General features: G+C 45.7%; 1 protein-coding gene and 1 long non-coding RNA gene across 2 annotated transcripts; one reads left to right on the top strand and one right to left on the bottom strand.

Moving 5' to 3' along the window:
• Positions 1 to 1209: 1209 nt before the first annotated feature.
• Positions 1210 to 8556, bottom strand: LOC122377121. Its single transcript, XR_006255786.1, has 3 exons — positions 8389 to 8556; positions 7322 to 7527; positions 1210 to 1623 (listed from the first exon to the last, which is right to left on the bottom strand). It is a non-coding gene; the product is annotated as an uncharacterized LOC122377121 (long non-coding RNA).
• A 918-nt stretch (positions 8557 to 9474) lies between these two features.
• Positions 9475 to 12253, top strand: LOC122377120 (lectin BRA-3-like). The gene is made up of 4 exons (XM_043357085.1): positions 9475 to 9576; positions 9880 to 10024; positions 11565 to 11682; positions 11964 to 12253. Exons 1-4 carry the CDS (start codon positions 9501 to 9503, stop codon positions 12093 to 12095), a joined length of 471 nt encoding a protein of 156 aa, XP_043213020.1. The 5' UTR covers positions 9475 to 9500; the 3' UTR covers positions 12096 to 12253.
• Positions 12254 to 12673: the final 420 nt, after the last annotated feature.

The following is a 12673-nucleotide window of genomic DNA, read 5'->3' on the forward strand; positions in this document are numbered from 1 at the left end:
TGTCTGTAGTCCACACATCAGTTTTGCTTCACCGGCAATAAGCCCTCACGCCACAACATAAAGTTTCACTTGCATGTAAGGGTAAGACGATTAAATTCGTGAATCCACAGCAGTTGACAATTATTTAGACACAATAGTCAGTACAGAATGCCTGCAATACCGATGCAGACTGGCTGCATTCAGTGGGAAACCTTCTGAATGTGGTATAAACGCTCAATAGATTCACCGCCCTAGCATTTGTCACGAAATAATGTGTTGACACCATAGAAGATAAATAAACATTCAACCTATTATGTACACATGACACTACATTCCATGAATAGAGAACACACCCACACAAGTTTCGAGGTCAAAGGCGTACCACGAAGCACGTGCGTCGTAATGTATTCATACAAGATATACACCCATCACAGCGGATGCGCCATGTTGTCACCAAAACACGACAGCAGTAAAGGGATCGATGCAATGGCAATGAGCGTGTGTGCGCATTGATCAGTGCCCTGGGGGGTCTCCCATAGTCGGGGCCCTCCCCTCCCGCTGTCCCCTCCCAGCTATTTTGAAAGGGAGGTTCAGTGACTGGTAGAACGATCAATGGGGCGCAGGGGTGGCAGGAAGTAGCACAGGTTTGCAAAATACAGAGTGGAGCGAAGATTGATGGCTGTTGCAGAGTGACAGGACGTAGCGGAAACGGTCATAACGGTCATGATGCACACAGGACATAACGGTTAGGTTACGAAAAGCATTGCGAAACTCGAACAGCCCCCCAGAGTTGAGAAGATTGGGAATAGTAGCACTGAGGTTTGCACCAGGATGCCTAGCGAGGTAAAGTCGGCAAACTACTTCGCAATCAGAACCTACGGATGTCAATTATTTTGGACCAGCTCATAACATGCAGCTACAGTTGTTTGGCAAAATTGATAAGTAAAGCGTTACGGTAGAGCCTTGTGGTGTGTCAGATGCACCAGAAGCTGATTATTGGTGCAAGAGGTCTCAGGACATCGTATTTTAGCGCACAGAGAACTGTAGTAACATGACAGCCAACAGCCGCACCTGACACGAAAACTGCAAACGTTTTGTGGCAACTATAGTAATTTGTAGGTAAAGAGGATTATTTGCCGAATGGAGAGGCACAGTACCTACGACTACGTAGTAGCAAACTGGTTTCTACGCCAGCCCTGCCATCGATTTCCTAGTGCCATTAATCATTGCTAATGTGACAAATATATTTGTATCTTCATTTCGTGCCATGACATAACACTGCGGCATATGCAACGCTTTGCACGCATTTACGCTAATGCTGATTCCGAACTTCATGGGAAACATCCCGAACGATATTATGTGTACTTTAACGCAATGATAGGTGTACTTCCAGAACACTATTCGAAGCAAATGAACTAAATGTTGCTGCCTCAGCTGTTAGCGTGGCCAGTCCAATACGCGGTCCACATATTACGTGCTGGTGCACCGTAAATGGTCTCCTGACTTGGTAAACCCGCGAACCGTGCGGTACGTTACCTGCTGGCACACCGTTAAACGCCTTCTGACCCGAAACGCCCAACGACACCTGGCCATAAAGGCCAGAAGGAAGACAGTAGCGATGACTGCAGTTGACAAACAGCGGGCCTGAAAGGTGAAACGCCAGAAGTCAGAATGAAGTATAAAAACGTGGTGCTGGGACATTGAGATTGCGGTGGATAACCCAACTGACTTCAATGGTACACTTAAGGCAGTGCGGCAGTTGCACCTAAAATCGAAACATATTTGTATGTATGTGCATTGCATGAGGTGCTGAATTGTAAGTTGGCTATTTTTGTTTCGTACCATAATCATATCAAAGCTATAAATTGTGTCACTTCAACTTAACTCATCAACTCAAATTAGTGCTCAGTTAACCCTCGCCCGCACATGGGGGGTGGTTGCCACCCCCCCCCCCCCCAGGTAGTCTTTCTGCTCTGCACTCCACATTTTTAGAGCTAGAAGGCTGATTTTTCGTATAGCTGCTCCTCTATCCTTTCTTGATGTCCACTGAAAATTTCAAGTTTCTGTGATTTTTGGTTTTGGAGATATGACCTTGTTTTTCAGGTCATGTCATGACCCAAATGGCCAATTCTCAACATCTTGCGTTTGCCATGGGCCTTATGAGCTTTTGACACCCTGATTTCGGCCTTTTTTGCCAGTCTTACCTCCCACCTATCATGGAACATGTTGTTCGACGATGTACAGGGGTCAAGGTCAGGGTCAAGGTCAACCTAGGTCACCTAAGATAATTGCGTTTTAGGCAAGCTGAATTTACTTTTTTTGAAGTTTTTTGACTGCATTTTTGGTAAAAGCTTCTCAGATCATGATTTCATGTAATATGGACCCAAAAACAATCGGTGCACACATCAGTATACACACAGACACACACAGACATACAAACACATATAATTGACCTTGACCTAACTTGACCTGAAATGACCTCAGCAGCAAAATTATGGTCGGGTAGTGTGACAAAGAGGTTCTAGCTGGCTTGGCACCAGAAAACAGCATCGTCATCGGTATTTGATAAGCAGCACACTTGATATCCAACGGTGACCCAAAACAGCAACATTTTTTAGTTTGACCTGACCTGGAAGGTCAATGACTGACCTGAGAAGGTAAAACTGGGTATCATTGGATTCGTCTCTTCCCAAAGAATCTTTTTGGTCTTTACTGCTAAGCTCTATCTCCAACAGGAACGAAATGGCGCGGGGGGGGGGTGGCAACCACCCCCCCCATGTGCGTTCTAGGATGGGAAAATGGCATGTGCGGGCGAGGGTTAAAATCAGCTAAAAAAAACTACTCTAAATGTTGTAAAACCAAAAATGTCAACTGAGCTTATCTAAGGTCAATGACCGTAAAGTGACACTCATCTGAACTTGGCACCAGCTTGGCACCAGCCATATTTCATTTGGCCTGACATGATTTCACATGTTGGCACGTTTTCTAATTACAAAAAGTATGGACGATGGACGTGCACAGATAATGTGCGCTGACTTGCATCCAATCGTGATTCTGGCCTGACATGGTCTCAAGAAAGGGTCGCAGGCCAAAGGTTCACCCGACCTCCCCCCCCCCCCCCGCTTAATAGCAAGCATAAGTTTTCATAAATTCATCACTTTCAAAGCTGTTGGTACCTCTCTCGCTCGCTCTCTCTCTCTCTCTCTCTCTCTCTCTCTCTCTCTCTCTCTCTCTCTCTCTCTCTCTCTCTCTCTCTCTCTCTCTCTCTCTCTCTCTCTCTCTCTCTCTCTCTCTCACGCTCTCTCTCCTCTCTCTCTCCATCTTTCTCTCTCTTTCTTTCTTTCTCTCTCCTCTCTCTCTCTCCTCTCTCTCTCTCTCTCTCTCTCTCTCTCTCTCTTCTCTCTCTCTCTCTTTTCTCTCTCTCTCTCTCTCTCTCTCCTCTCTCTCTCTCTCTCTCTCTCATCTGTCTCTCTCTCATCTGTCGTCTGTCTGTCTGTCTCTCTCTCTCTCTCTCTCTCTCTCTCTCTCTCTCTCTCTCTCTCTCTTTCTCCTCTCTCTCTCTCTCCTCTCTCTCTCTCTCTCCTTCTCTCTCTTCTCTCAAAATAGATTGATCGCCAGAATGTTGAATTTAGCTTGCAAAATTCAGGTCCAAAGCTCAGTGCCGTGGGTATCGCCGTGCTTTCGGAACATTTATGGAATAGCTCGCAAATGTAAAAACATTTTTGTTTTGCAGCCACCCCACCCTACAGCCATTGAACAGCCATGGGGGGGGGGGGGAGGGAAGTGGTGCAGCCAGCCGTGGCCACAGCCGGCCACAATGTCAGAATGCAGACCTCCATCCGGGAGAAGAAGCCAGCATCCGTGCAGCGCGCTGCCAGTGGAACCATGCCTGAATCACAGTCATGAAACCCTGGTGAGAGAAAACTGGATGCAACCGGTAATCAATCACTGTACTGGGTTATATAGTTGCTGCATGTTTTCCGTGACACTGAATGCATCATTTACTCATAATTCCTTATGTCACTCATGACTGCTTAATTGGGTGAGTTATTAACGTGTTGCTCGGTGCAAAACAGGCGGTGATGCGAGCTAATGCTTGAGCTGAAGACCTGATAGCAGATGTTTCGGTCATTTCAGGTCAGTCACATCTGCCAGCTCACGCTGCACTGAGCTGGCCACTGGGTATGAGTTGACCCGGACCTCACATATGCACTATGCAAATTGGTGTCACGCTCACGAATATACCTACGCTCAGGAAGGGGAGATCCGAACAAGCGCATTGGGTGGATCAGGAGTGACGTGACCGTCACCTCGGAATGACGTGTCCGCTCGAGCGACGCGAGGCCGTCCGAAGGCGGTGACCTGCACCTGCAGCGCACAAGGCCTGAGTCCAGCCGCAGAGCCTTCTCTTATCGCGGAGCTGCCACCTGGAGGCCGCTCCCCAATGCGGCGCGGGACAGCCTCTTCTGAGCAGCTCTGCGATCCTTGTAAAACACCTTTCATCATGACCTTTTATCTTTTATTCTTATTTTATTTTATTAACGATTTTATGGTGGCCAAATGTGGATGGTGTGTGAGTTTTGTGCTGTGCTGTAGGTACACCTGACGTGGACCTGACGTGGAACCGTAACAGCCACATTGTGGAAGCTGCTCTAATACACAATACAATACAATATAATACAATACAATATAATACAATTAGAGAGCATTTGCTGAATTTCTATTGCTCAAACGCGTCACTCGTCAGTATACGCACCATGATGCTCATGTATTTATGCTCATGGCGGCCGCATTCGATTATACTATTGGTGTCACTGACATTATTTAATAACTACAAACGTCATTTATATCTTTTCGGTATTAAATGTATCACATGAATTACTGTTGACTGATGTGTAATGCCAACATCGGATTCGGAGCATCCAAACACATCATATGTAGAGACTACGCAGGCTGCGGCGGATCGCCGTCTTTCCAACCGTGACCGTCAATCTGGGTCTATCCAACCGCGAAAGAGGCCGATCATCCCTCGGTCAGTTCGTCCCGGTTGACTCGGGCGCAGAGTTCACGATGACCTGAGATCCTATCGGGCAGCTCACGAAGTCCAGGAGGTGTGCACGGTGCATACGGCGAAAGACAGATGATGGATCATCCGGACCGTTACGACTCGCGTCTCAGCGTAATAGAGCATGTTTTAGCGGCGTGCTTTGTAAAGAAAGGTAGCCAACCAAAAGCATGTCTATCCCGACCAATGAGCCGCGATCATGTGCAAATACCGGGGGAATACTAGCGTCTCAGCCCAGTGGGTATACCACATGACAGCGATATTCAACTACAAATCTGCAATGGTCTGTAGATTTTCACAGACCATGTCAGCCATCATTATATACAATCAACACATCAGTTCAGCACAACATAACATCCGCCACAAAGGCTGGGGGTGTCTGTGTGATTGTTTGAATAAAATGAATGATAGGTACTGTCTGAGCTATCCATGTAATCGAACCTGCTACAGTAGCGTTCCGTCATGGTGCACCTATGCATTGTGTGCAACTTTTTAACATTAATTTCGTCGCTGTATCATCGCTTTTGATGGGCCCTGAAGCGCTCCGGGAAAAAGGTAGCGACGCTTTGCTGGATAAGGCTGGATCGAATGAATCCTCGAATCTCTCAGTCCCGAGAAAGGCGATGAGCGTTTCAGTGGCAGACAAATCCGACTAGGAACACATCCGTCCTTTCTATCCTCAGGGCCAACCCATCCTAATCATTCATCCTTGATCACTATATATGCCCCGGTCTAGCGGCCACCCAACCGCACAGCGAGGGAGGGCAACTTAATAAAAATTGGGACTATCCGTCGAATATACATACATAATTCGCTGCTGTAGCGTCACGTGTAGGCATTTCCATTATTTTAAGACATATTTAAATGTAAGACATCAAACCGCCAGAGGTAAGAAATAGTAAAAAATCAGAATAAGACGCTTATGGAAATTTTGCTTATGGCTGGGGAACAAATAGATAAAGAGCATCGTGGAAAGGATTCGCTAGATCTTCATGAATTTTCATCAACAAGAGCTAAGTTTTCGCTTTGGCAGCGCTGGGCGACGTGATGAACGTAAATAACAGTTAAAAATGTACATACCCTTCGCCATTTCAACATATTCTTTCGCAGTACCTTGTTTCGTGTATCTTTATTTAATTAGTTTGATTTCAGACACGACGCTGCAAATCAAGCGAATCGCTTATGCGTCTGTCTGCAGCATGTTAAAAAGCAATGTCTTACAAAATGTTTAATTAACTGGTTGATGATGATGATGATGATGACCACAAACGTTGCACGTATTTGCAGAGATTTACTAAAATTCATCGAGTAGTACACTAGTGATACAAATAATTTTTTCGCCACCGCTTGAAACTCGAGCTTGACATATTTGTTGAGGCTCCCGGGGCCGCGGGCCGTTACTTTTTGTGTGCTGGGGCAATCCATTCTGCCCAGGTGGACTGATGCCACGCGGCTGATATAAAAACTAGAATTACTGACGAGTGTGATAAAGGGGAAAATTCCGACCTAACAGTACATCTATAATAGAATCTGACGGTCTGTGACTCTGTGCTATGCCTGAGCGGCGAATGCTTTGAGGCCAACTGGTGAAAATGGCGAAAGCATATGGCCAAGATGTAAGTCACGCAGATGTCTTTTGTGACATTTTTTGAAAGATGTTCTGTCATGTGTTACGACCTCTATAAAATGTCGCACAATTTTATACGGATTTTATAGAAATGATAATGTACCGATACAATTTCTACAATACACTTTGAAATTCTAAAAAAAAACTGTATGTTCTTTTCAATACCTTGTTATGTAGTTCGCCAATTATCTACCTTATTAACAAAAAATAAACATGGGTGGTATAGATCGCAGTCCACCTCCGTATCATGTTACTTACAATAAGCCACAAACATAGGCGGCGAACGGGGAGAGCACCGGGGCACCGTGCCCGCCCCTTTGATTTTGGCATTTTAATATTAGGTACCCCAATGGGCGTTGCATGGAAAGAATGGGACCAAAAGTCGGCAGTTCCCCCCCCCCCTTAATTGAAGGTGTTCCGCCGCTACTGGCCACAAGTGATAAAGACTTTCTTGAAGCTGCATAATGCACATGTTGTCTGATGCTGCTTCCGATTCACCAGGATGAGCAGCAAGTACGCACCTACATCACTACTCAACGCTTACCATCCAACCACACGACCTAACTACTTAGTACTTAGTACTTAGTTAGTAACTACTTAGTACGACGTAAGTATACATCACTGCAGCACATCTCAACAAAGTGACTTACCGAAGTTTCTGAAGTACCGTTGTGACTGATAAATCTGCAGACTTCCCACCATCAGGAGCACGGCAGTTGCAATCCAAAAGAAGAATCCCCTCGCGCTTCTTGGTATACCGGACCGAAAGCTCATCATGTCGCCGAGAACTCTCCAAATGTTTTGAGGGTGTTCTGGTAGGTTTGCTGAAGCTGAAGGTGTCTGGTAGCTTTTTTACCTGGGAGAACATCCAGCAAATCAGCAAGATAACTCGCCATTGAAACACCGTATTTCATGGTAATTTCTATTAATTCGCTTACTGTGCAAGAAGATAGGAAAACGAGGCCATTGTGTTTTCCCTATGGCATTTTACGAGAAAACGACAAATATTAAATTCGTCAGCTGATAGCCCTGTACCAACCATTTCCCTTATCTTATAAGCGACAAAATGCTATTAATTTCCAATGTTTTCATCTCTAATGAGACGATAGCATTTCAAGATAAACCACTCATAATAGTAACCGTCATTTTGCGCCTATTACGCTGTAGTTTTTGTAGTTATTTAGGCGACTCGGAAACGTGGGCCAATCTCCCTGCAAATGGCAGCTATGCACGCTAGTGACAATCTGAATACGCGTAAGCGAATCTTCCATGCAAAACATATATAATGATCATGACCTTAGTGGACTAGTTATGATGCGCCGGCAGTTCTTACGTGCCTTTGGATAACATGCACTTCATTATATGCATCGCTTCCAGGCAAACATTAGCGAAAGCCATAAATCAAGAAGACAAACAACCATCGATAGGGTTATTGGTGCAAGCAAAAAATTACATCAAATAATCCCGGCCTGTACTTCCCATATCGTTACTCCTATGCTTGGGCAAATCCACTGCGTTACTGTTGGAAGCAAAAATAATTACGTTTAGTCATTCGCCGCAATCAAACACGCCAATCAAAATGACAGCTACATCGCTTCTAAAAGCAGCTCAACTTCGGGTTGCAGTGACTTCAGAAACCACACCAATACACCACTCCGGCCTCACTAACCTCACCAAATCACTCACTAACCACCTCTGACACCAACCCTTCACTTACCCCACGAGCCACGAGCAGCAGCCACCAGCGCCCCAGCTGGGTCACCGGCAGACTGACGAGTGCAGCGCGGTCGATCGTGTGAGCGTTAGTACTCAGTGCATACCGGCACCAATGAGCAGCACACCGGTGTGGGCTGTGAGCACCCAACGCTCCACCCTCGTGGGCAGGGCGCATGGAACGGATCGTTCCACTTTGGGCCGCCAGGGGCAGGGAGTTGTGTTTTTGGAGGTCAGGTGTAACACTAACGCAAACGTTACGAGCGATCAACGATGTGTACCTCGCGAGCCTGAATTGGATTTCATCTGCTCTCTAGCCGAAAAGGTAAAAAATATTGTAGCTCATGTTGAAAATAAAATTAAAAAATACTCATTTTAATAAATCCTGTACATTCTTTGCTCTTTGCTCCCCCTACATGTTTTTCTCTCTCTCCCTCTCTCTCCCCCTCTCTCTCTCTCTCTCCCTCCCTGTCATCTTCTCAGTCCGTCCGGCAGAGACATAATCTCAATCGATTCGGATAGATGAAAAACTCCTGGGCTGGGCGAGAACACACACAGAGGCTTCCCTCTCCAGCAACGTAGTTACCCCTTATTTGTTTCGAAATTCGAAGTAGTGAGTAAAATATTCTTGGCTAGGAAAATTGAACTAAACCTGCTCCCAAACTTCAATGGTGCAGTGAATAATTGTAACCCTCCGATTACGTTCGATAGATATTCATCCAGTTTTTACCCCGCAGAAATGATCACTGGGTAGATTTTTCCGAGCTAGCTACTCCGAACTCACAACCCTCCCTCACTAGCTCTTCATCCCTCCTCTCTCTCTCTCTCTCTCTCTCTCTCTCTCTCTCTCTCTCTCTCTCTCTCTCTCTCTCTCTCTCTCTCTCTCTCTCTCTCTCATCCTCTCTTTCTATGAGTCTCCTCTCCCTTCTCGTTTCACCTCTCCCTATGTAGCATTGTCAGCCTCCCTGCCTCCCTGCGGCAAGGTCGCTCCCCTGCCCGGAGCGATGCCCCTGCTATCTAACAGATTCTATCGCGTCGGGACGCCCCCCCCCCCCCCGGCTGGTTCTCACACCTGCCGGCTCTCAGTACTCATCACAGAGTCTCTCACTGCTCACCATGGTGCCTCTCCGGTCTCTTACGATCTCACCAATAACCCAGCTAACACTAGCCCTGCTAGTTACGCTACCGACCGGTGAGTAACAGCGACAAATACCTATATGGAAGGTATTCGTTGGTATCAGATATCAATCATTACGAACCATGCTTATGTAAAAGATGAATCTTGCATTTTATGTGCCGTGTGTCGTCTCTGTTGCTGTTTTCATCCGCTCAAACAACCATTAATTTTTCAAACACCGATCAAACACAGGATGGCTTTTTTCTCGTCCTTGTTCAAAGCGGCTAGGATCCCAATATTATTTTTTTTTATAGATTATTTTGCTTTTGTTAACATTATTTGTCAATGTTATTCTTTTCTATGTGTCTCCTCCCTCAGGTGGTCTTGGTTTATGCCCCGACGACTGGCTGGAATTTAACGGCAGCTGCTACTATGGATCCAACTCAAACTTCTCATGGCATGGCGCCAGGCAGATTTGTGAGGAGATGCAGTGGGGCGCTCATCTGACCTCCATCGCTACCGAGTGAGCGACTTTTTCGTTTGATTTGTTTAACCTGGACGGGCCCGGGGGGTAATCCCAACCACCGCAGCCCGGGGAGGGGCGTTTTTCGCCCCCCCCCCCCCCTGTCTAACTCCGTAAATAAGGGAGTTACGGAAACAAAAGCGATACCAAACGAAAGGTCCTTACGAGACGATTCTAAAGTACCTAAGATTTTTGACTTCAGGTCAATTTTCAAGGTCAGAGGTCAAGGTCAAAGGCAAAAACCGGCACATTTGTAGTGATCTCAAAGTAAGCGTTCTACATAGAGGACGGCAGGATGCATCAAACCGGCAAAATTGGATGTCAAACGAAAGAAGAGAGTCAGAGGATTCCGAAATTGTGCTCAAAATCAAAGGTCAAGGTCAAGGTCACGATCAAAATTGACCTCAAATTTTGCACTTTTTCGTGCATCTTGCGTGCTAACTTCGAAGATGTTTTGAAATGTTTTGAGGCTTATTAGTTCCCTATTTATGGTTCATCTTACGATACAAGGCTGCTCAAAGGTCAAGGTCACAGAAGTGTATCCTTGCTAGAGGCTATTTCACTGATTCAAGCTAGTAATAATAAATCAGACAATTTTGCCATCCGGAAGCTCTAAATGAAGGTGTAGAGGAAAATAGATGCCAGATTCGTGATCAGCAGGTACAAATCCATCATAGGCGACCTTTCATGTGTCAAGGTCAACCAAAGGTCATTCGAGGTCACGTGAGGTCAACATAAAACTTGACCTTTTCCAAACAAAATATATATCATTCGACGCGGCTTGACAAGACGAATGCGATGGTACCACTGCCGAAGCACTAGGACCATTTTTGTCGAAGTTATTTGCGAAAAACTAAAACCACATTTCGGGGTCGTTGACCTGGCCTCTGACCTCAGGTTACCAAAAATATTTTTCTATTTTTCTCTAGGTCAAACACTACACAACCGTGCTCGTAATTTATCTTTATCTCTAAAACTCTATTTCTAGCAGCTATTTAAAGTTTGCGTCTGTGACGCCGAAGTTTGCCGTGCAGGGGTCTAGCAAAATCGGCCCTGTGACGTCATCAAGGGGGCTAGGTCTAAATTTTTTACTTCAGAAGATGTCAAATTGATTAGAGAAAAGGTACTGAAAGTTTCGCTTTCCTATCCCTAAGTGTTCGGGAGCTATCGCAAATATTAGCCAGGGGGGAGGGCGAAAAACGCCCCTCCCCGGGCCCGCGAGGGTTAACTGGTCCTTTATAATGCATTGAAAGAAGCAGAAGCATTTCAAATGGATAAAGAGATGTTGATTGAGAACATTGAACGTGAGGATTATTTAGCCGACTGTTGTGCCGCACTCAGCTGCTCGTAGATAATTGTAAAACAAAAAGGAAATACCGTACCTATGTTTGCCGTAAAAGTAGCATTGCCGCTGTGTAATTACAAACGTCCGTAAATAATCACAATTCGTGGCATCAAAATTCCAGCCGTTGAAGGGACGAATCGCTAATCCATCCACGCTAACCAAAACCATTGAGCACAATTCGATGTGTGGTTTCAGGGATGAGAACGCCTTCATCAACAGTCAGTTTGGCCATCTTCAGCCGTGGATCGGACTGAATGATATGGACACCGAGGGTGACTGGAAGTGGGCCAACGGGGAATCCTTGGTATACACGGTAAATAAGAGGTTGAAGACTGCTGAGGCTTGTAGGACTTTTGCGTTTAGGTGATAATGTGCGAACTTTCATGCGTTCTTGACTGTAGAGTAGACAAATGACTTAACACAATCTGCAAAGAGCGGACGAGTTTAGACTTAACCGAATAACGCAAAAATAGATCAATTCTAGTGTATATTTACGTAACTAGTCGCTCAATTAATCAAACATTGTTGTCACCATCTCACATGCTATTCGAGAGTCATATTTCCCCTTCTTACAAATGCACGATTTTTTTGCAGAACTGGGATGCCGGACAACCTGACAACACGGATTGTGATTGTGCCTACATCTGGAAAACCGAGGGCGGAACCTGGGACGACACCTACTGCAACGTGGCCTTCCACTTTGTCTGCGAACTCACCGCTCTCTAAACAAATGCATCCGTCCAATGGGTACAAAATTAATATCGAAAAGCAACATTGCCGTTTTATCTATAAAAAAGTGTTGTCTTGCAATGTTATACGAGTTTTTCTCGAATACTTTCGATTCGAGTGTTTGCGCTGGAATAAATAAAGGCATTTATTTCGAAGCCCAGCCGCGGCCAGCATCGGCAGACTCGGCAAGCCGGGGGCAACGCAAAGGGTCATCAGCGACAGGCCCAGTCAGCCTGCCAGCGGCGGGTCGGCTTCCGGACTGAGAAATGACGACATAAATGGTGGTTCACAGCCAGACATGCACTCATTTACACAAATCGCATTTGTACAAAATATTGTGTTAAAGTATATAGGCAGCACAAAGTAATAGAGCAGTGCTTGCTGCTTTCCATTGTCGGAACTATAGTTAGCAAAAGTTATTTCTGATATCCCGCTGTTTGTATCGAGTGTCCATTCATCGCTTCTTGCTTTCCTCGCCCGTTTTCCGGGGCCCAATGTGTGTCACTTTGATGACACTGCGCGGTGATGTTTTGTTCATTGAAGGTTCACGATAATCCTAGCGACTGGCACCTGGC

The sequence above is a fragment of the Amphibalanus amphitrite genome, unplaced genomic scaffold (genome assembly GCF_019059575.1).
Source record: "Amphibalanus amphitrite isolate SeventyFive unplaced genomic scaffold, NRLGWU_Aamphi_draft 002538F_arrow, whole genome shotgun sequence".
Lineage (NCBI taxonomy): Eukaryota > Metazoa > Arthropoda > Thecostraca > Balanomorpha > Balanidae > Amphibalanus > Amphibalanus amphitrite.